At 43.7% G+C, this 23,454-nt stretch overlaps 1 protein-coding gene across 7 annotated transcripts in view; it reads left to right on the top strand.

Moving 5' to 3' along the window:
- Positions 1-23,454, top strand: part of EPS15L1 (epidermal growth factor receptor pathway substrate 15 like 1) — a 56,943-nt gene that overhangs the window by 24,143 nt on the left and 9,346 nt on the right. For 3 of the 7 annotated variants that reach the window (XM_032237965.1, XM_032237975.1, XM_032237957.1), the window contains 9 exons: positions 145-342; positions 2,082-2,246; positions 4,135-4,246; positions 4,503-4,553; positions 5,699-5,835; positions 9,820-9,883; positions 10,616-10,704; positions 15,072-15,201; positions 20,865-21,067. In XM_032237965.1, coding sequence (XP_032093856.1) covers positions 145-342; positions 2,082-2,246; positions 4,135-4,246; positions 4,503-4,553; positions 5,699-5,835; positions 9,820-9,883; positions 10,616-10,704; positions 15,072-15,201; positions 20,865-21,067 — 1,149 coding nt within the window. Of the gene's footprint in view, positions 1-144; positions 343-2,081; positions 2,247-4,134; positions 4,247-4,502; positions 4,554-5,698; positions 5,836-9,819; positions 9,884-10,615; positions 10,705-12,103; positions 12,546-15,071; positions 15,202-20,864; positions 21,068-23,454 lie in introns of those variants that run through there. The other 4 variants (XM_032237983.1, XM_032237999.1, XM_032238008.1 and 1 more) reach the window with 4 other exon arrangements.

Here is a 23,454-nt window from a genome sequence, read left to right as displayed (position 1 = left end):
TGACTAAACCAACCATCCATATTTAGTGGTGGTCTGAGTTGGGTGTAAGATGCTGAGATGGGAAGTAGCAGGTGGTTTTCAACTTCACACTAATTTTCAAAAACCTTTCCTGCTACCAAATCTGAGTTGAAATCTTTGTTTTAGATCACATCATTAAAAATGCAGATTCAGTCCCAGGAATCAGATCTAAAGTCCCAAGAAGATGACATCAGTAGAGCAAAAACCGAGTTGAATCGGCTTCAGCAGGAAGAGACCCAGTTGGAGCAGAGCATCCAGGCTGGGAAAGTACAACTGGAAACAATAATCAAATCTTTAAAATCCACTCAGGAAGAAATTAACCAGGTAGTGTGAGCATTTCTGATAACAGATTCTTGTCTACTCCATTTTTGGCTCAAAGGCTGACTATAGCCAATCAAATCTGTTTTGTAGGTTCAGGATACTAGAACTTGCCATGCTGACATTGTTATTCTCTCCTTTGAGGAGATGTGCCTAATTCTATCATTCATTAGAGGTTTTCCATTTCTGAAAACCAAAGTTCCTTTCCACTGGGTTTTGGGGTGGGTGTCTTTTGTTTTTTTGTTTTGGAAGAGGAAACAGTCCCTTATCTCCTTATTTTGGTGTTAATTGCAGTTGTTTTTCAACCTAACATCAGATTTAAGTGGAAATTAACAAAAAAATACTCCCGGTTTTATACTGAAAACTGTTCTAAATATTTTCACTAATACTGAAACCTTTTCTGATGTCAGTTTTTGAAAATCGTATGAGATCAGAGTGCAACAAAAACGTGTATGCTTCAGCCTTATTTTTAAAGGTATTCAGACGATTCAATTTATGACCACAATTGGAACCAGAATTTCCATTGCTAAACAAGGCAGTGAGAAGCTCCCAGTTTTCAAACTTTTTTTGTTAACGGTTGTTAAGCTAATCATTGTAATTGTTAAGTGCTGCAGCCATCATAAATACATGCAATTGGGTCCAAATTTTGATCATGTGACTATGGGGATTCTGCTATGGTTATAAGTACGAGAACTGGTCACAAGTCGCTTTTTTTCAGTGACATTGTAACTCCACACGGTCATTAAATGAGTTGAGTTGAAGTATACAGGTGAAAGTGTTCTAAAATTTGTATCTCTTACCTTTTAAGAAAATCTACTGTATGTAAAAGTAAATACAACTTGGTACCGTGTTTCCCCGAAAATAAGACCTGGTCTTGTTTTCTTTTCAGTCCAAAATAAGCACCAGGTCTTATTTTCAGGGGATGTCTTACCTGCTTACCTTAGGACCACCGCAGCCACACCTCTCATGCCCCGACACCTGTCGCTCTGCTGTCTGACTTCTGCGGTCGCTCGTGGTCAGACGCCGCATGGCTCATCACGCTGGCACTCGCAGCAGGAGGCAGCCTAGTGTGTGCATGTGAGTGGCAGCACCGGCGTGATGCGCCACATGGTATCTGGCCATGAATGGCTGTAAGCAGCTGCAGTAGAATTCGGGCAGATGTAGGAGGCCTGGTTGCGGCGGTCTTAAGATAAACGGGTGCGGGGCACATGGAGCAGTTTCTCACACACACACACACACACACACACACACACACACTGCCCTAGCTTGATTTTTACACCTGCACTTCGCCCCCCCCCTACAACCAGATGGTGGGCAGGGCTTAGCTAGGGCTTATTTTGGGGGTAGAGCTTATATTAGGCCCAGGCGTGGAAAATCAGGCTAGGGCTTGTTTTCGGGGTAGGTCATATTTTCAGGAAAACACGGTAGTAGAACTATTTATCCAGGGAGGTGGTGGATTCCCCTTTACTTGGTACATTTAAGCAGAGGTCATCGTTCCAGAATGCTTTAATCTGCCCTGGGTGTCAGGGATCCAAGTAACAGACGCGATGCAAACCAAACTCCGAGACTCCTGTCAACCTTGAAGCCATTTTGGAGAGTCTTCAGGGCTGCCAGTGGGTTTGGACAAGTGTGCTAAGTGGCTCCTTCCTGTTTCTGTTCTATTACTTTAGGCCTATAGTGGGAAGATGAAAGCTTTTTAATCAGTGGACTCTTTCTAACCTTGGTTCCATCCTTCCTCTTTACAGGCAAGGAGTAAGTTATCTCGGCTTCAAGAGACCCTTCAGGAAGCCAATCAGAGCATTGAACAGTACAATGAAGCTTTAAACGGACTTCACAGTGGCAGCATGACTAACCTGGCAGATCTGAATGAGGGAAACATCCAAAAAGACCGGGGCGGGTTTGGGACTTTGGTGAGAAATTGTGTAGAATAGATGCATGTGTGCATGGCCCTATGTATGGACCATCATGTTTGAAGAGAAGGAAGTAGGAAAAAGGTGTGAAAAAGAATGAGAGTAGTTGAAAAATTTACAATAGTGGCGAATATCTGTAGCTCGGGCGTAGGATGAGGGTGAAGGTTCATTCTCTGAGTTTGTGGGTTGGTTTCGGAACATTTTGTTACCAGGCTGGGTAACATCTTCAGCAGGGGATGTCGGTGCCAGTGTTCTTCAGAACAAGCTCAGAGAACTAACCTTTACCTTCATAGTGGAAAAGAATATCCTCTTGCTATATTTGGCTTTGATGCCACCCATTTCTACCCTCTGCTCCATTCTTCAACAACTTTTCAACAACTTTTTTATCCTATGATAGTGATGGTAGTGAAACCTCCTTTGAATTTAAGTTGTCTCCTGGTGATTCCACAGATAGGAGAATCTTGTTTTCCTGGCCACCCTATGGAAATGATTTGCCATTGTTTGGGGATATTTTTTGACCCGCTCACAAGCCCCAAATTTCCTAGTGAACTTCATCCAAGTATTTCTACCCAGTTCTGACTCCCCTGAGCTTCATTGATATCAGTCCAGGTCAGCTACTGTCTTGAGGATTACCTGACAATGGGAGCTGGCAATGTTTCTGAAGCTGATGGGATGTGCTTTTATTTTTAAAAACATCATCCTCTGAGGGCTAAAAGATACGCAGCTGATAACATGAGGAGGACCTTAGAGAAATGAGTAGAAACTGAAATGACTAATTTGCGCTTTATTCCGATTTAGAGACTGGAAATAATGCTGCCAAATATTCTGCATTTGCTACAGATTGTAGTAGATTTCATGGAAATGCTCTAGGGACTACAGACTGGGTGATCTTGATGATGGGTTGCCCACCTCTGTGATAATAAAATTCTTGATTTTAAAAGAGAAACCCTCTTTTTGTTGTATAGCTTGTCCTATCTTACCCATTTGGATTGCAAGCTCTTTATGTTGCCCAAATATCAAGATTGTGAAGTCCAGTCCTAGAATCTGGATTACAGCTGCAAGGAGATGCCTATTGGGTTATGTTAAAAAAGGACTTTTATGTCCATTATATGAAGATTTTAATAAAGGTCTACTAGTGGTTAATAAGAGTCTAGCCACATTGTCATTGGAAGTTCATTTGTTAATTTAAAATCTAAAATCTGCAAAAAAAATAGTTAGAAAAACAAAATCTAATGGCTGTCACCTATCACGTCAGCCCTAAAACATGACTTCATGTTTTGCTGTCCGATAAATACAATTTCAGTATGCAAGATAAAAAAGAATGTCTAGAATGAGGGCTATTAAACAAGTTAAAATTTCTCTCTATAAAAATGACTGTGTGTGTGTATGTTCCAGCATAATTCTGGAATGCCTCGAACAATTTCAACCAAACTTGGTGCACAAATGACTTACTCTGGGGGGAAAAAAATACTGTGGGAGTAAGATATCCCTAACACCTCTCAGGTGGGGGGGGGGTGTTCTGTTAAGATACAGCCTGTTGTGCCATACTGCCATACTGACTTCTACTGTACAGCGCAGTGGTTGCCATGGTAATGGCTTCACAGTACTCCACAAGGGGGCTCCCTCTGGTAAGGGGGAAAATCCAACCTTAGAAATTATGTTTGGTCTAGACATTTCCCCCCTACAAATAAATACCCGAGCAATGCCGCATTATCGGCTAGTTAGGGATAAAGAAGCAGTTGATTAAACTGAGCTAACCTTGAAACTATTAAAGAGTATCATATGAAGGGATGTTTATCTTGGCCACCTTGATTGAGAGGTCCCTTGAGGCTTCCACCTTTGCCTGCTGGGCATCTGACTTTCGTAATCACTTTATGTTTGATTCCAGGATGATCCATTCAAGAACAAAGCTCTACTTTTCAGCAATAATGTTCAGGAGTTGCAGACGGACCCTTTTCAAACTGCAGATCCCTTCAAAGGAGCAGATCCCTTCAAAGGCAGTAAGTTTCCATAGGACAGGGGACCGTTTTGGCACTTTAAACGCTGCCCAGACAAAGAAGACAGAAGCAGTAGCCAATTGTTACAGTCTTCCTTGAATCTGCAAGTGAATCTCATTATCAGGACATTTCAGAAGCAAAGCAGAAACATTTTTCTTGATAAAGAAATACACTTCAAAACTGTGTTTTCTACTTCCTATTTTATCTTAGTGTTTATTTCCGTAGCTTTTAATTTCTGTTTTCTCTCTTCTTCACACAGGCGATCCTTTTCAGAATGACCCTTTCGCTGAACAGCCTCCTGCAGCCGCTGGTAAGACAAACATTTTAAAGGTTCATATTATTTATTTATTACTTTCAAAAAATTAAGAGTTTCTGTCTCTGGATGCGAGGTGCCTAGGCAGTAATATATTTGTAACAAAAGCCGGGAAGGGGAAACCATATAATCTGATAATGAATTATAGTTAGTAGGTTCATGCATGGTGATTAAAACTAGCCGTAATACATCCTAACAAAGCAAAGCATCCCATAGTTAGGATAGTAGCAGTTATCCAGGAGAAGAGGCTTTTCTGCCAAAGAGCCTTCCTGCCCTTTGGAACATTGCGGCCCCCCTTTTATTCCCCCTCCCATGAAATCTACAATCAACCATTAGGCTTTTAAAAACAAATTGAAGACTTGGCTCTGCCAACTGGCCTAGGGGCACATTCTGGAAGTGGTTAATGCACGGGTGTCAAACTCACAGCGTCACATTGCCATCATGTGACATTTCGCGACGTTTTCCCCCCCCCTTTCACGGAGCTGGGGTGGGCATGGCCTGCGCGTAACACATCCGGCCCTTGGCCTGCTAGTTTGATACCACTAGGTTAATGGATTAAGATGAGGCCCCAACTCTCCCACCCCATGTTACTTCCTTCCTCTCCATCTCTGCCATTTTTAATTAATTTAAGGGCAACGTAGTCCAATTCCTTGGATTTAGGTTAAACTATTCCAGATAGACAGTCCATGGTCCCCTGAACACATCTAAGTAAAGGGAAGCCAGAAGTTGTATTCAGCAGGTTCTGACCAGTTCTGGAGAACCGGTAGCAGAAATATTGAGTAGTTCGGAGAACCGGTAAATACCACCTCTGGCTGGCCCCGCCCCTATCTATTCTCTGCCTCCAGAGCCCCAGCTGATAGGAAAGAAATGGGGATTTTGCAGTAACCTTCTCCTGGATTGGGGTGGGAATGGAGATTTTACAGTATCCTTCTCCTGTCACGCCCACAAAGCCATGCCCACAGAACTGGCAGTAAAAAAATTTGAATCCCACTACTGAGGGAAGGCCTCTACTTCTTTGGATAGTGGGTTTTGTTGTTCCTGTTCTTAGAAATGCTTTCTGATATTCAGTTAAAATCAGCCTTCCTATACTTGATTTGTCTTAATCTCCTGTCAATCTTCTACCTTTAACTGTCTTACATCAGATCCATTTGGAGGTGATCCATTTAAAGAAAGTGACCCATTCCGGACATCTGTGCCTGAGGATTTCTTTAAAAAGGCTGAAAAAAGTGACCCGTTCATTTCAGACCCTTTCTTGCAAAATTCCACACTGCCCTCTAAAGTAAGGAGGCTTTGCTTATTCTAGTTATTCTTTAGACTTTTGCCCCACTGTAGTCGAATGATTAACAACAAAGCAAAATTAATATAACCTACAATCGTTTAGCTAAAATTCTAGAATAAGAAAGCATTAAGTTAAAGCTATAAGTTATTCATATGAAAATCAAGATCAAGGGGAAATGAATGTACCATTCCGTGCTGCACAGGTTCAGACCGCACCTGAAATGCAGTGTCCAGTTTTGGTCACCACAATACAAAAACTGGAAACAGCATGTCATGACCCATGACGTAGATTAACTCTGATTGTAAAGAAGCTCCTTCAGCTGAACCGGTAGAATGTCAGCCTCAGGAGACCACAAGTGAGGAATCTTCTGAAGCTGATCAAACACAGACAGCATCAGTACAGCTGCAGTTTTCAGATGATGCAGTGTGGCTTCAAAGCCCCAGAACTGTGCAAGGAGAAAGAGAGAGAGAGAGTAAAGATGCTCAGCTAGGCATCTTGCCAACAAGGGAATGCTTGCCTTAATTAAATACAGCTGGCTGAAGCTTTAATTTAAGAGGCAGCTGTGACCCACATTTCCTTGTTGGAAGCAACTATCAGGTCCTCTGTGTCCGACATGCCATTGCCTCCTGATGGTATGAGAAATCTGAAAAACTGATTCTAAAACCAGCTGACAAATCATGTTTGGCTCTCCTGACTTTGGATTGGGCCTTGAGCAGCCTCCTCTGTGCTTTTTCGGAAAGTGAAATCTACTCAGGACAAGCCTTACAATATCTAGAGACTGTTTGATTTATACTCCTTTGCTTGCCTGTTCTTTTAGTCAGGAGTAAATTGCTTACTATCTCTTAGCAACTCTATCTGTGTTTGAAATCTGAAATGGGACGGAATAGAGAGAGAAGAGTGACAAAGGTGTTGAGAAGCTTGGAAAATAAATTCTGTGAAAAGCAGTTAAAGGAACTTGGTATATTTAGCTTAAAGAAGGGTAAGCTAAGGGGAGATGGGATACCAGATTGCTGATGCAAGAAGGGCTGTCACAGGGAAGAGAGTGTGGGCTTGTTTTCAGAGCACATGAGGATAAAATAAGAAGCAATTCTTGGAAACTTTACAGAGGGATAGTCAAATATTAAATAATGAGTAATCTCCTAACTCTGAGAACTATTAAACAGCCGAACAGCCTGCTTCCTAAAGTTGTGGATGGTCTATCACTGGAGGTTTTCAAGAAAAGATTGGACAGCCATTTGTCTGGGGTGAGATAAGGATTCCTGTACTAAGTAGGGTTATTAGACTATAAGACCTCTTGAGGGCCATTCCAGTCCTGTGATTCTACCAAATAAATACTTATCAAAGGAACAAAGTGCCAATGTAATATCAATAGCCACAAAGCATAGAGATGTCATCATCCTAGTCTCCGTAATAAATCTGGAGGAGGCTCTATTTTCCAGAAAGTAATTTGATGCTATAGCTGTTTTGGTCATTTAGGATCACTTATTATTCCACCCCTAATAGTTCGCTAAGAATAACTTGCAAAATAACAAGGTATCCAGCAAAGTTGCCACAATCTATATATATAAAAGCAAAGTACCACTCACTTATCAAGAAATCTCCAGAACCGCGAAGCCTACAAACTTGAAATTTGGCAAATATGTTCCCCTTGGCTTCTAGGTGCTCACTAAGAAAGGATCTTTTGAAATGACCATCAGATCATTAGTATTTCTTATACAGTAATTAATATGCTCCGATGCTAAGGAGTTCTACACCTCCTCCCATCTGAAAATAACTCTGTTCCGACTGTCAGTCGCCTTATATTAACATTCTCTGATGCTAAGGAGTTAGACATTCTACTCCACCTCCCCATCTGAAAATAACTCTGTTCCAACTTCCAGTTGCCTCACATTCTGTTACCTCAGTTCAAACTGGCAGACATTCCACTCCTTCACTCAGGAACAGTCTGGAGCTCCTTACAGTACTAAACATTGGTCCCTCACCAAAATTTCTACGCCTTCCACCTATGGAACTGCTTCCAGACTCAAGGTGGCGGAAATGATAATCCCTTTTGTGTTTCAGTCACCGACCACCACAGAGCCAACAGATTGTGAACCGAATTTCTCCTGCATAGCCCCATCACATAGTTTTGTCATGAAGCACGGGTATCCAGCTAGTGTATTATAAAATCAGAAAGATCTGAGAATCTGGGAAAATAGTCTTTTACTGGAGCCAGCATATAAGGTCAAACAAGCCTCTCGAGTGAAAGAATTTCAGAAATCCATCCAGCGCTCATTTTTGGTGGTCAGATCAACTCTTGAGACAGCCATTATTGCAGCAGAGTGAAAGTGGTGGTTTTGAAGGTTTGGAGCTCTGGAATGTCTCCACAGATGGTCAGCACTTAGCGTTCCTCCGTGCAAACAGACCTGTGACTTGGAAGTCTTCCAGAATCAAGGAAAGGATGCAGCCAAGAGGTCTTTTGCCCAGTTCTACCTGCTGTGCCAGGGATGCAGTGACTCAGTGGCTAAGACGCTGAGCTTGTTGATCAGCAGGTTGGCAGTTCAGCGGTTTGAATCCCTAGTACCACATAATGGAGTGAGCTACCGTTACTTGTCCCAGCTTCTGTCAACCTAGCAGTTTGAAAGCACGTAAAAATGCAAGTAGAAAAATAGGAATCACCTTTGGTGGGAAGGTAACAGCATTCTGTGCGTCTTTGGTGTTGAGTCATGCCGGCCATATGACCATGGAGATATCTGTCTGAAGATGGCACTGGCTTTGAAACGGAGATTAGCACCGCTCCCTAGAGTTGGGAACAACTAGCACATATGTGTGAGGGGAACCTTTATCTCTTACCTGCTGTGTCAGTTGCAGCTCTACCTGGGAGTATTTTATCACCTTGACTCCTGCCCACATCACCATGCATATAGACTGCTGTAGTAGATTCACATGGGCTGCCTTTGAAGATCCTCGAAAATGGCAACTCATTCAGAATGAGATGTTTCATACATTGTCCTGTCCGGCATCTGGTGCTTCATTTATGTGATGTCAATTCTCCAGATTCTGTGCTGGTTGCCATTAGGTTTCCACAGGTCCTTGAATGGGCTGGTTTTATGTTATAAAACCTGGTATGGCTTGTCCCTGGATATTTTCAGGACTGCCTCCACCACTGGATTCGGTTTACCTGAGACATCTTTCCCAGGAGAAACTGTGGGTCGTGCCCTGTGCTGGGAAATGAGAGGGCAGATCTCAGGAGCATTGCTTTTCTGTGATGGCCATGCTCCTCTGGAATGGCTTCCCCAGAGACAAGATTGACTCCCGTGGAAATAACTTTTGGGAACTTGTGAAACTGAGTTATTGTGGAGAGCCTGGGGGCAAACTGTAACACCCTTAAGGTTATGTGATGTGATTTTTTTTTAATGAACTGGATGCTTGTTTTATTTCATAATTGTGAACTGCCAAGAATCCTGAGATGTGATAGAATATAAATGAAATGCCATACAGGTAGTCCTCATTTATTGAAACTCATCAGCGACGGAAATTACAATGGCATTAAATGAAGGGTACCTACCATGGGTTCTTTAGGTGTGGCCATCACAGTGTCCCCGTGGTCACGTGGTTGTGATTTGGTCACTTAGCAACCAACTCCCAATTACAGCATTGCAGAATCTTGTGGTCACGTGATCATCATGAATAACCTTCACTACCAGCTTCTGACAAGCAAAAGTCAATGGGGAAGTTGGCGGGAGGTCTCAAGTGATCCCATGACATTTTGCTTTACAATAGCAGAGAATTGATTTAACAAAGGCAGTTAGAAGTGCCGGAACTGCCGTCATGTAAGTAGAACAGTCACACGTCGCTCTTTGTGACAGTGTCGTTGGGTGATGGAAATTCTGACCCTAAATTGCCATGGTAAAGTGAGGACTTCCTGTAACATGGTTCTCTTCCCTATCTCTAGCAAGCCAACTTCCTCTCATGTTTTTTCTTTCTTTCTGCTCTCCATTTCAGCCAAACCTCTTTGAGAACAGTGACCCTTTCCTAACTCTGAGCATGTCTTCTTCGAAAGGGCCAGGTAAGAATAGAGGTGTTCTTCCTTTCTCCTTCTGCTTGACAAGTTTGAATTCATCGTTTATGTTTTGGTATTTCCCATCGTCCATATTCCCTTCTGTACACTTCCATTCAACTTCAGCCATTACTATCTTGTTTCCCTGAAAATAAGACCTATTCCCAAAAATAAGACCTGGTATGTTTTTCCTTGTGCTCCTAATATAAGCCCTACACACATCCCAGAATAAGCCCTACTTAAGAGCCTTCACAGCCGGCCACCCACCCATTCCGTCTGGTTGCTCATGGTGTCGCGGCCACATGGTGGGGAGGTGGAGCCGCCCCTCGCACCGCGCATGGCCCTACCTCAGGGCCCCCACAGCCAGGCCATCCATGCCCCGACACCTGCAGGAATCCACGTGGCCGCTTGCCCATTTCTTCTGCTTGCTTATGGCCGCAACAGAACAAGAGGCTGAGCGGTGTGCCATGCTTATTTTGGGGCCCAAAATAAAATAAGACTCGGTCTTATTTTGGGGGAAACACAGTATTTGCATAAATCATAAATGAATTTTGGCGATCATAAATGAATTTTGTGCACAAAGCCTAGGGGGAAAGGTTTACCTGTGATCACATTTCTCCCGCATTGCAAGCCTCCTGATCTGGCTAGATGTCCCCGGCCAGGATGCAGATTTGCCAGGATTCATTCTGCATGTTGATCGTTAAAACCCAGAATCACTGCCCTGTTGATGTTTGCTTTCAGATCCTTTTGGGACATTAGACGCCTTCGGTAGCAGCACGTTCAGTACCCAAAGTAGTGAAGGATTTGCAGATTTCAGTCGAATGTCAAAGGTAAATTTCTCTCAGAAGGTTCTTTTTTCTTTGCTAAGGGAAATGGGAAGGTTGCTTTCTGCAGTGATGGCTTGTGATAAAACAGGAACCAGGCCAGGAGACTGAAGAACTCCAAGAGAAGAGAATATATGTAGCTCAGGGTTGAACAAAGGGCAGACTCAGGGCAGATAAACAAAGCAGAAAACAACACCTAATCAAGGAATTACCAAGGAGAAAAACTGCAAACCTCCCCCCCCTCAACACTGGCAGGGCAAACTATTCTATATAAACGGAGCAAACCCCCACATTTCATTAGCACTAATGACATTATCTAGTCATGTAATGAAATGTCTGCAGGCAGATAAGCAGGCTCAGAGAGCCCCAAGCCCCAAGGACTGCACAAAAGAAGGATCAGATTGTCTTTTTCCTTCACAACCAACATGACCAACTTCGTATATTTTGCTGTGCTTGTGAGCACCTGGTGTCCAATACTGCAGTTCTTATCTTTGAAGCAAATTGAGTTTGGCTTATTCTGACATAGTTGCTGCATATTATTGGATAAGTGGCCATTATTTCTTCTTTTCCACAGCTCAGCCTATTCTGCAGGGCTCCAGAAACGGTTATGGAGCAGTAGCCATCCTTTTCCAGGGTTTAGAGAAACACTTTTCTTTAAAACATTTTTAATTAAAGGTCCTTTACCCCACTAGGTGGCAGCAGCTGTTTTTCCATGTCAAGGTGTTCAGATTCACTTAGCTAAGCAGCCAGGAAACTCATATTCTTTTTATCCTACCCCAGTGATGGTGAACCTTTTTGGCACCAGGCGCCCAAACCAGAACATGCATGCGCGCCGGAGCCCTGGAAACTCGAAGATCAGCTGGCCGGTGCGCATGCAAGTGCCGGCCACCTGGTCTTCTGGTTTCCAGTGCCAGCTGGTCTTTGCGCATGCCAGAGCCTCAGAAATGTGCACTGGCCAGCTGGTCTTTGTATCTCCAGGACTCCAGCACGCGAGAAGATCACCTGGGTGGCGCACATGTACATGCCGGAAACCAGACGAGCATCTGGTGATGGCGTGCCATAGGTTCGCCATCACTGTCCTATCCAAACCCTTCTTTTCCTTCTGCAAATCTACAGTAATCATAAGCATTTACTATAAATGTATGGACTGGGGGCTCAAGAACAGAACAAACAAGATTAGCCTTCAAGGATATTTTCTGTGAAAATCTATAAGTCGGCATAAGGTTCATGCTTTAATTGCAAATGGTCTCCGGTTCCTTGGAGCTTTCGTCCAGATATTCTATAGCAGCTGATGGTGGAAAGCTCTTCTTGAGATTCTAATTCACTGCTGCTCTTTAGAGTTGATAGTAAAGTGGAATCTCAGGCCAGAGGTGATCCATCTAGTCAATATCCCTATTTCTCTTAGTCGCAAACGGATGTCTCTAGAAGACTTAGGAGCAGGACATATGAGCAGGCAAGTAGCTCCTTCCTCTCTGTTGTTGTCATTGTGTAATTTCTGGCATTCCGATGTAAGCTGCTGCCAGTCCTGGAGGTGGGAGGGTCAGTAGTTTGGTTGAGTAGCTTCCAGATGTTCTAGAAGAACATTGTCTGGTGACAAGAGAGAGTTCACCCCAGAACTTGGTACAGGTAGTCCTTGATTTACAACCATTTGTTTAGGGGCTGGTTGAAGTTACAGCGGCAGTTGAAAAGAGTGACTTACAATCATTGTTCACACTGCTGCCATTGCAGCTTCCCCGTGGCCACCTGATTTACATTTGGATGCTTGGCCAATGGTTCATATCTATGGCGGTTGTAATGTCCTGGGGTCATGGCATCCCCTTTTGCAGCCTTCTGACAAGCCAGGTCAATGGGGAAACCAGATTCACTTAACAATCATGTTACTAACTTAACAACTGCAATGATTCACTTAACAAATGTGGCAAATAAAGTTGTAAAATGGGACAAAACTCACTTAACAAATTTCTCGCTTAGCTACATAAATTTTGGGCTCAATTGTGGTTGTAAGTTGAGGACTACCTGTAATGTTTGATGTTCTCTTAAGGAGCAGCTTATTCATCCAAAATGACTGGGCAGCATACAATAACCAAACAAAATAATATAAAATCAGGGATTATAAAAACAGTCATAAATATGAACAGTCTTTATTACAAATCTAAATATTGTTTAAAAATTAAGAGTTATACAAAGCACAGAATGAGTATATAAACCACATACAGCTAATCCTTGATTTACAACCATTTGTTTAGTGAGTTACAATGGCAGTGAAAAAAGTGACTTATGTATGATTGGTCCTTGCCCTTATGACTGTCACAATATCCCCATGGCCACATGATCAAATTCAGGTGTTTGGCAAATAGCAACACGTTTATGATGGTTGTAGTGTCCTGGGGTCTTGTGATTTTCATTTACGATCTTCCCCAGCCAGCTTCCAACAAGCAAGATCAGTAGGGGAAGAAGATTCACTTAACAACTAGGGCAAAAAAATGTTTTTGTAAAATTGTATGACCTCACTTAAAAACTGCCTTGCTTAGCAACGGAAATTCTGGTCCCAGTTGTGGTTGTAAGTCAAGGGCTACCTGTATCAACCGCAAGATAAGGGAGCCCCCTTAAGATATTGCCGGTTCTCACTTAGCAACATACATTTATTTTTATAACCAGGTTGAAATCAATTTGAGGAATTCCTCAACATTAAGACAGGATGAAGCTAACCTGAATTTGAGGGTGGGAAATGTTCCGTAAGGCCACAGCAGAGAAGGCGTAGGTCTCACACAGATAGTAGTCATGGCATGCCCTGTCTGGTGTATCTAATGGGATGGGCTGATGTAATTGGGGAGACCAGTCCCTTAGATCAGTGTTTTTCAACCTTTTTGTGCAAAGGCACACTTTTTTCATGAAAAAAATCACGAGGCACACCACCATTAGAAAATGTTAAAAAAAATTAACTCTGTGCCTATATTGACTATATATAAAGTGTTTTTCCCACGGCACACCTTACACTATGTCACGGCACACTAGTGTGCCGCGGCACAGTGGTTGAAAAACACTGCCTTAGATAACCCTGTCCCATGCCATGAATCCAAGTTAGTGACTTCTGTATTTCTTCCTACACTAAATGCTAGGATAGGCTACTCTAGAGCAGGGCTCTCCAACCTTGGCAACTTTAAGACCTGTGGACTTCAACACTCAGAATTCCTCAGCCATAGGAATTATCGTATTTTTCGTATTTTTCAGAGTATATGATTATACTCCGAATTGTCATATTTTCGGAGTATAAGACGTGCCTTTTCCTCCCTAAGAGGGCGTGGAAATGTTGATGCATCTTATACACTGAATACAGCTATTTTTTACCTCCCAAAGCACCGTCCCAGCATCCCATTTTTGCGAAAAACAGGCCGCTTTTTGCAAAAACGGAGGTTTTTTTGCCTTCCCTCAGCCCCCAGCAGCTGTCCGCAGACTTCAGAAGGGCTGGGGCAAGGCAAAAATGCCCCCGTTTTGGCAAAAAATGGGCCATTTTTTGCAAAAACAGAGGCTTTTTTGCCTTCCCTCATCCCTCAGCATCCCTTTGCAGACTTCAGCAGGGCTGGGGCAAGACAAAAATGCCCCCATGACGTTTTTGCCTTGCCCCAGCCCTGCTGAAGCTTACAGAATGCTGCTGGGGGTTGAGGAAAGGCAAAAACTTTTTTTTCCTTACTTACCTCTTTGAAATCTTGGTGCGTCTTATACACTGGTGCATCTTATAGTCCGAAAAATACGGTAGATTGATTTTACTAGAGCTCTGCCCACCCAGGAAACCCAAGCACAGCTTCGCATTGTGTGCAATGGCAACTTGTGTCTGAGTGTAGGATTGTTTTCCTGCTATTGACAAATCCTTTGCAGTTATCATATGTCTAGTTTCCCCCTCCCCAAAATACTTGGATGTGGAAGCAGCTACACTGGGACTTAAGAAGCAGTGTTGTGTGTGTATGTGTGTGCGTGTGCGTGTGCGTGCGCGTGTACATGCATGTATCCAGTGATTCTCAGACTTGGAAGAAATGTATTACCAACCTAGACATGTGCAAGTTTGTATAGCTTAAAGTATAATTTCTGCCTCACTCCATGCCTGCCCTTTGGGCAAAATTGGATCGTCTACCATTTTAAACAGGTGCCTCTTAAAAGGAACCCAAAGCTGCTGAGTAGATGGTTTGGGGATTCTTCTGTCAGCTTCCCTGCTGTCTTTCCAAGGTCCTTCTCTCCCACCCCCTCGCCTCTCAACAAGCTTGCAACTGAACCTGCCCTCCTCCGTCATCGGCATCCACACCTGGGTTGGGTTTTTTTTTTTTTCTCCTTTGCTTCTCTGTGCAATAGAGTCTAAAATGCAGATCTTTCTCATGCAGCCTCCGGCTTCTGATCCATTCTCCTCTTTTGGAGGAGCTGGATTCTCTGATGATCCTTTTAAGACTAAAGCAGACACTCCTGCCCTCCCGCCGAAGAAAAATATGCCTCCCAGGCCTGAGCCACCCAGTGGTGAGTTATATTTCTTTTGGGATGCTTGCTCACCAATGACAGCAAAGGGTTGGCCAGTTTTTTCGAGGGGTAGGGGTGGTGAAACTCCCCGAGTTTCCTCTAAAGCAAACTTTTTCTAGGGAGTAGCTTTTTCTCTCTCCGCCCTCCCCCCCTCCCCTATACTTTCACTTGTTTGCTTTGATTCCCTTTCACTGTTTCTGCCCCTTTTGCTCTTTCTGTTCCTCTGCTGGAATAATTGCAAGGTTTCTGGAAGCTACACATTAGTTTCTGTGCTGGGTGGCTTGAATTTTCACTTCCCAAGTTCCCAAATAAATAGGCGAATAGAAATCAAATGAAGTAATTTTATGTTTCTCTTTATTGTTTCTCCCACCACGACTTGAATAGACTGAACATTGTACGGAGTCGCTAGTTGGTCTCTTTTGTCCCTTGCTTTGCTTTTCCCCATCCTGCATGACACGGACAGGAAAAGTCACGAAATAATTTTATGACATGCAAATGTTTCTCTCTGCGGTGACCTTGTTTTACATGCACCTGAGTGCGTGCATGCATGCATGCATGCACACACAAAATTCAAAATCCCCCTTAGAAATGTTATCGGGCTGGCAGGTTCTCTTACCCTACAGCTCATAGTATCAATAAGTACTGCTTGGGTTTAGGCTTGGCTAAAGAGATCCTGGATTGCCCAATTTGGCCAGCATGGGACACGAGTAAAAAAATTACGCTTCTTCCTCTACCTTTCCAAATCTGGAGAGGATTCATTGACCTCCACAGGGTTCTTCTCACCCTGCTACTAATGGTCTTAACACAGGTTGCAGGCAGTGCTGTGCTATGTTGCTCAACTGTCCAGAAAGGAGCCGTGTAACTGTACCATGCTAATGTGAAGAATCTCAAAAGTGTTTCCCTTTCAAGAGTTGCTCATTTCAGTCATTTGGGCATCGAAACTCCCCTCCCTTTTTTTTTTCATTAAATATCTGCTAAAAATCGTCAGTTAAGACCTCTCCTAAGAGTTCAAACAGATTATTAGTGCAAAAACAAAAAAGGAACCCAACTGCTGATAAGAGATCTTTCCGTGCTTACCGCTATCTAGCTTCTAGGTAAAAGTTGTTGAGCCTCAAAAGAGAGAAACAGATTTTTTTTCTAAGTACAGGAAGTGTCTGTGTGGGTGTCAGTGATTGCAAGTCAGTTTAGTGTAGCCCTTGTAGGTCTGTGATCCTGAGACCAGCTGCATCAGCCCCACCCAGACTCACATCCTCTTAACAGGGTTTGAGCAGCAGGGCTCACCAGCAATATCGGAAAGCACATTCTTCTGTTGACACAGAAGAGTAGGGTGACAGCGTTCTTCTAAGCCTGCAAGGAACAACAGTAGTGCAGAAAACCTGCCATTCTTTTCAAAACATTCATAAGGCCCCATCCAGGTAATGGCTGTTTGAATCCAGTTTGAATCTACTTTAAAAAAAAAAAATTGGCCAAGCTTTGCTCCGATTATATTTTCTGGGCATGAGTGTGACTTCATGTATTTCTGCCCGTAATTACTTTCACATTGCCGCAGGCTTGCCTGCTTTTCCCTTCCTGAGCAAATCCACCAGAGACGTGACAGACTCAGGTGCTCAACCCGGGATGTTAGGAGAAGCTGTTCAGGATTCTGGAGGGCATGTCTGCTGTGCACAAAACCAACATTTGGACATTTCCCATCATCTCCAGGTGGATTTGGTTCAGCATCCTTGGGCTGCAAGTGCCTCACTGTGTTACGGAGACATGAGGCTAGAGAGGTGGCAAGGGGTTCTGCCGAAGCCAAGGGACACAATGAAAGAGGGAACATTTTGAACATAGACAAGGATGCTTTTTGGTGGTGAGCCAGTATCCAGCTATTGCAAGGAAATTAGATGGCTTTCGGTTGAGCAGATCAATCACAGTCTAATTGGAAGGCCACCCTGGCTGAGGCTTCCCAGAATTGCAATCAAACACAATGTGAGATTAAAGCAAGTCTTTTCTAAAAGGTGTTGCTGCTATTTTATCAGTAGGATGAGAACAGAGCCATTTTTTCCCCTCCCTGCAGATTCTAGAACTAGATGAATATGCTTGCAAGATTCTGGGGATGAGCCGGAAATAGAAGGGAGGCTGTTTTCTCCTGACTGAGAGGGGCTTCCCTGTATGTTATCAGACATTTCAAGCAGTGCTCTAGTAAAAGTGCTTTCAGGAGCTCAAAGGGAATTTGCAAGATAAGCTTTCTAATCTGTTAAGATGTGTTTTCAGAGTCCATAATTTAAGAAAGCTTAACTGATTAATTTGTTGTGCTGAGATTGCAGTTTGGGATCAGGTGCTTCACCTGACCTGAAATTATGTGGCTTTAACACTGCTGAGCACCAACATTGAAAGAAAGAGGCTTGCACACGTGTGAATGTTGGAAATCAGTTTCAAAGACCGAACATGGTGCAAGATTTGGTATATCACAGATCTTTGAAACGGAATCCTCAAACAACAAAGATATGCCCACGTGCACAGATATGTCGTTAGCCTGTTCCACCTTCATGAAAAGTTTGCTTTGGTGAGAAACTGCCTTTGCAGAGTTGGCACCGTTGCTTGCCTCAGTGGTTAACGCCTCTGCTTGTGAATTCAGGACCTAAATTCTATTTTCCCATCACTGGAGGCCATTTCTTGTGCTGCAATATTTTTTAAAATCCCATGACGCATCACCGGGCCACTTTCGGTAGCTGGGTTGATCTATTTGCACACTTAAATTATTATACCTTTTATTTACGAGCTACTGATGTTTTCAAGACAGTATCTAGCTTTCAGGTTTCACAGGTATCGTCACAGGTTTTGTGGTTGGATTTTCTCCACTTGTACCGTTGCCTTGTTTTAATGGCTAAGGGGAAATTCTCAAAAAGGGTCTGGGATTGTCCTTTATGTGCAGGGTGAGCATTCTAGCCCCCACTCCACCCCCTACAAATTGGACAGCTTAGAGTGGCTGCACTTGCAGAGATGAGAGATTGCAAGCTAGATGGGGAAACTCGTGTTTGCCTTGTTTTTGGCAGTCTAAAAAGGTTGGGTGGGCAGCGAAGGCAAAAAAAGAGGGGGGGAACCCAGCAGTGCCCTCAGCTTGCATAGCTGTCCCAGGCAGTCCATTGAAGTACCTGCAAATGCTGGGGAAGCTGAATGTGCACACAAGGAGCTCAGCTTAGCTCCGCTCCACCAGAAAGCTCTCTATTCCTAGATTGCACAGAGAACTTTCTGAGGGAGCTGAGCTGCTTGCGGGCACATTCAGCTTCCCCAGCATTTTGCAGGTACTTCGATGGACTTCCTGGGACAGCGTGGCAAGCTGAGGGCACTGCTTTTTTTCTTTCTTTCTTTCTTTCTGCCCCGCCCATTTTTTTTTCTTTTGGCCTCTTGTGACTATAGGCAGGAAACCCCACCTGAAAAGGAGGAGGCTGCCGTGAGATCTGGCAGGATGGGGGCCACTTGTGCCCATTAGCATCAGCGTCTCTGGGGAGGGACCAAGGCAGTCACAATTCTGCCTTGTGCCCTTTGAAGGGGAGAGCAGCAGCCCTTCTTGTGAAAAGATCAGGATGGAGCCCTTTCTCACCTAAAACGATCAGTGAAGGCCTCTCTGGCCATCTCAGCCGTGGCACCAATGACTTTTTTGCCCTCCCCAACAGCCTTTTAGCAGCTCTTGATACTATTTCCCAAGGTGCTTCCTGTGCAAATCTGATTGTGGTCTTGGCCTGCACACAGAGCAAGGAGAAATAGTAGAATAGGGATCCATCACTTTAAACTTATTTCCAGATGGGCCAGAAGTGTGTGAGGAGGGGAGGCTAGTGCCATTCTCTTTCAGGTTTAGGTAGTTTTCCCTTGAAAAAACATCCATTGGGGAGTCAGGCTTGAGCAAAGGGCAGAGCAAGGTGGAATAGGTTACTGCTTACCTGGAATTATTCAGGCCTCCTCCTTTCCCATGTGCAGAAGATGTTTCTGCACTGTTTTGTCCCCCCGCCCCCTCTGCATTTCCCACTGTTTTCTTGTGTAGACTGGACCTGTTCTGTGTTTTCTCAGGTGAACCCAAATGTTGATTAAAGTTCCCAAAAGTACATGGGAGGATTGAGAAAATGGCTCTTTTTTTTTGAGGTGGGGTGGACAAAACAGAAGAGTCTTTTTTTAAAACTGAGATCTGCCTCCTGATCTTCCTTATTTTAAGACTACTGGGAGATTGGGGGCGGGGGGAGTTGTACCCAGAATAACTTGTCTAGCTTGCCCATGAGTTTGAGGTGGGGTGTGGATTGCTGTCCCTCTCTGGACACCGGAGCTTCTTGGCAGGCTGCTTCTGAAGCTGGTTTGCAGTGGGATGGCTGCTTTTGGAGAAACAGACATCCGATGCCACCCAGTGCATCTAGAAGTTTCGTGGCTTTTCTTACATCATGAACTTTACAACATACTGAAAGGCAGTGGGTGGACTTGGGTAGAAGGTTCACCACCTCCCAAGAAGTAGGCCACGGGAACAGTGCCTCACCGGAGAGGCCCTAGAGAGCCACTGCCAGCCAGAGCAGAAAACGCTGGGTGGAGGCTACCCCAATGGCCTCACCCCAATCGAAGGCAGCTTCGCTGGAATAGAAAAGGGAAGTTGAGCGAATCTCTGCTGCGGCAGCTGCCACAAAGCCACTCTGCACGTGCCTCCCGCTTTGAGCCTGAGGTTTGAACTGCCATGGAAGGTGCTCTGAGCAACTCTGCCAGATTAATTAGCAGGCTCAGCCAAAGGCCCTGTGCATTCCCCTCCTCTAGCCCCAAATAGATGGGAAGAAGGCCCTCCTCATCGCCCCCATGGGTCTTTCCTTAGAGCTGCAGGGGTGGGAGGGGGGGGGGGAAGCTGCCATTGCTTGTTTGAATTTTTTCCCCTGCATTGAAAACTGCTGTTTATCGTCATTTTGTTGAAGTGAGCCCTCTGTGTGGTTTGTGTTCACCACTTAGGCAACTGCTGAAAATCTTGTGGTTTTCAGCCAAGGGACCTGTTTTACTAGGGGGGGAGGAGGAGGAAGAGAAAACACATTAGGCAGTGATAACAAGAGAGTACTTAAAATATCAGCAGCAATGCGTGTGTTTTTTTTCCAACCCTTGACAGCAGCCCACTTGTGGTATTGATCGTCGTAAGAAAATTATTCTAGCTTTCTTTGAACTGCATCTGGTTGTTGTTTTTTCCTCTCTTTTTTTTTGATGCCTAGCCATCCTCAGTCTTACGTCCCCTCGCCGCTCGCAGGATTCCTGAGCAGCCCCTGAAAGATACCAGATGGTATTAGATTTGTCCCAGCCAAAAGAAAGAAACAAAAAACCAGGGTCTATCAGTTGGGCTGAAACTTTTAGATATTCTTGGGGTTTTCTGTAGGATGACTTTGGTTTTGAGTAAGGCAGACACGTCGGGAGGGGAGACAGTTATTAAAAGCAAGGTCCCACTTAAACATGGGCCCAGTCTGGCTATGCAAATGCCCCCCCCCCCCTCAATTTTAGGCCCTCATGAACTCACTTGTAGGGCAAAGTGGTGCCAGTGGTGGACATTTTACCTTCCTGGGTAAGAGTTAGATATTTTTTTTTTCCCTATGGTAAGTAACCTTTCCCTTTCTTCCTTTTTGTTCTTTCCTTCCTTCTCCTTTTTTTTCTCTCTCTCTCTCAACCTTTTCCAGGTAAAAGTCCTGTAAGCCAAGTCGGGTCTTCCGATTTTGCCAAGCCCCCCGATCCATTTCAGCCATTCGGGGCTGACAACAGTGACCCGTTTCAGAGTAAAAAGGGGTTTGGGGACCTATTTAGTGGAAGAGTCCCGTTTGCTCCTTCCTCTGCAAGTAAACCTCCTAAAGACTCTTCCCGGGGGTTTGCTGACTTCAGCTCTGTAAGTTAAGTTCCTTCTCTCTGCATCAACAGCTGCTTTTTCCTAAGCTGCTAACAGCAGTTGCCTCTGGGCTCCCGTTTCTGTTTCAACTGCCCCTCTTCTCCTTTTCCTTTCCACAGCTTTTTGTCTCTTAATCTTTCATGCTGTCTCTCTCTCTCTCTCTCTCACCTGATGTAGTTCTGTATTTACTTCTGTATTCCAACACTTCGACATATCAATAAAGAGAGTTTGAGTTTGATGATGCTGCTAATTAGAGAGGTTTGTTTGCTTGCTTGTCTAGTGGAATACTGCTTTTTCTTCCAAATTTCCAGAGTTCTTTGGAGGCCTTGAGAGGGAGCTACATCCTGAAGCTTCCTTAAGGAACTTCTGGAATCCAGAAAAAAAAAATGCTGCTTATTATAGTAACGTTTTCAGCATTTTTACAACCAAACACTTTCTGTCTGTGTTCCACAAATTAACATGAGGGCTAATAATGGTGCCTAGATTTTGTTTCAGCCAGTAATTTGCAAGGACACAATAGTCCTTTATTTTAACACATTTAGTAGACATGTGCATTATATAACCTGAAATAAATAGCAAACAAAGCCATGTGGGAACGTAGGTAGTAGGTAGGTAGTTTTTAAATAGCCTTCCCCTGCTTGTGGGCACCAAACATGATTAAACTACAACTCCCAGGATGCCCAAGGACCACGGCCAATTGCTGGGACAGCTAAGAATTAAGAATGTTATGATTATTTAGAAAGTGTCAATTCGGGGGCAACTGTTTTGAAGGGAATAGAGAAGACCAGAATTCTGATTGACTTCCTTGTTCAGAGAAGGACCTGTCTCAACAGTGTAATGTTTAGGAATGAGAATAATAGAATAGTAATAAGTGCCATTGTTGTAGGTTTAGATGTACCAAATATGTAGAAACATGGGAGTGGGAATTTATAATCAACATATTGAACTCAGCAGTTAGGCACTGAGGATATATATGGAGAAGTAACTTTACTGCATTGTTAGAATCATCAGGTGTACAAAGTGGTCTTCTATCTGTTTCAGGCTGCAGAGTATATCTGCTGTTGCCCCTATAATGGCAGGGGCATCCATATGACCGATTGAAAGACAGGATGGTGATTGTAATTACACAATTGAAGCTCTATACTAGTGTCACAAAGTTGGCAATGTTAAGATGTGTGAACTTGGACTCCCAGAATTCTTTGAGTTGTATGTCCACATGTCTTAAAGCTACCAAATTAGGTTATTATTTTTAACCCTGGAGAAATAGAGACTACTTGGAGCTAAGGACAATCCAATCTTTAGAAAGTTCTCAGAAGCAGTAAGGCAGAGGTCTTCAAATTTGGCAACTTTAAGACACGTCTTAAAGTTGCCAGGTTTGAAGACCTCTGCAGTAAGGGAATGCAGTAAAGGAAGACCTCTGCAGTAAAGGAAGCAAATTTTCAATATTTGGGGAGTAATGTACCCACAGAAAGGTGCACGATCCATAAAATGGATGAACAAGGAGCATGCCACAGCGTTTCCCTTCCTGATCACCTCCCAGAAAAGGTTACACAGGGATATGTCCAGCCTAGTTTAGGCTAAGCAAGTAAAGATATTTCCATGGTTCAGCAGAACATTATGGAGAAGCAAAGGGTATCTGTTTAACATCCGGTTACTTACAGGTCTGGCTTCTAGTACTAGATTTTAGATGAATGCTGGTATGATTGAAGTTCAACTGATAAACAGGAAAACCCAAATAACACAATCTTGGTTTTATTTTGTCTTTTCAAAGACACTTTCCACCTCTTGTTTTCCTCATTGGGCGTTCAGTTTCTCAGCAGAAATTGAACCATACACATGTGAAAATTACTTTTCCTCCCCCCCCTTAAAAATAAACAAAAACAAATCCTGTTCTCTTTCTGGGTTATGCAATCTTTCTAAGAGTCTGGGGTATTGAATCTGCCCTTTGGTTTGCCACCTTCGGTATGACAACTCATCCAAGCCGTGGATCCTTGAATAGGGGCACGAGACAGAGTCACCCTCTTCTCCTTCCCAAAAAAACTTTTCCCCTCACTTCTCAGAAAGAGCTTGTGTAATTCGTTCAGTGGAAGTAGTCAGTTCTTTCTCTCTCTCTTGGCACTGCATGTGCTTGCATGCCTGCAGCTTCTCCACTGCAGAGAACAAGGAAAAGGTTCACCAGGGTCTGGAATATGTTAAACTCCATTCAACCTAAAGCTTTATATAGTTCCTGCGTCCAGCTGGGTGCGTGTACATGAATGGGGCAATGGGGTGCGTGTATGTGCATTTAAACCTCTTATGGTGAAAATCTGATTATCCCTGGCCAGCCATGTGGGGATTTTTATTTTTATTTTTTTACAATTAATTCCTACTTGCATTGTAACACTGAA

The sequence above is a fragment of the Thamnophis elegans genome, chromosome 1, assembly GCF_009769535.1.
Source record: "Thamnophis elegans isolate rThaEle1 chromosome 1, rThaEle1.pri, whole genome shotgun sequence".
Taxonomy (NCBI): domain Eukaryota; kingdom Metazoa; phylum Chordata; class Lepidosauria; order Squamata; family Colubridae; genus Thamnophis; species Thamnophis elegans.
Note: the sequence above shows the minus strand (reverse complement) of the source record. Positions and strands in the feature narration are given on the sequence as shown.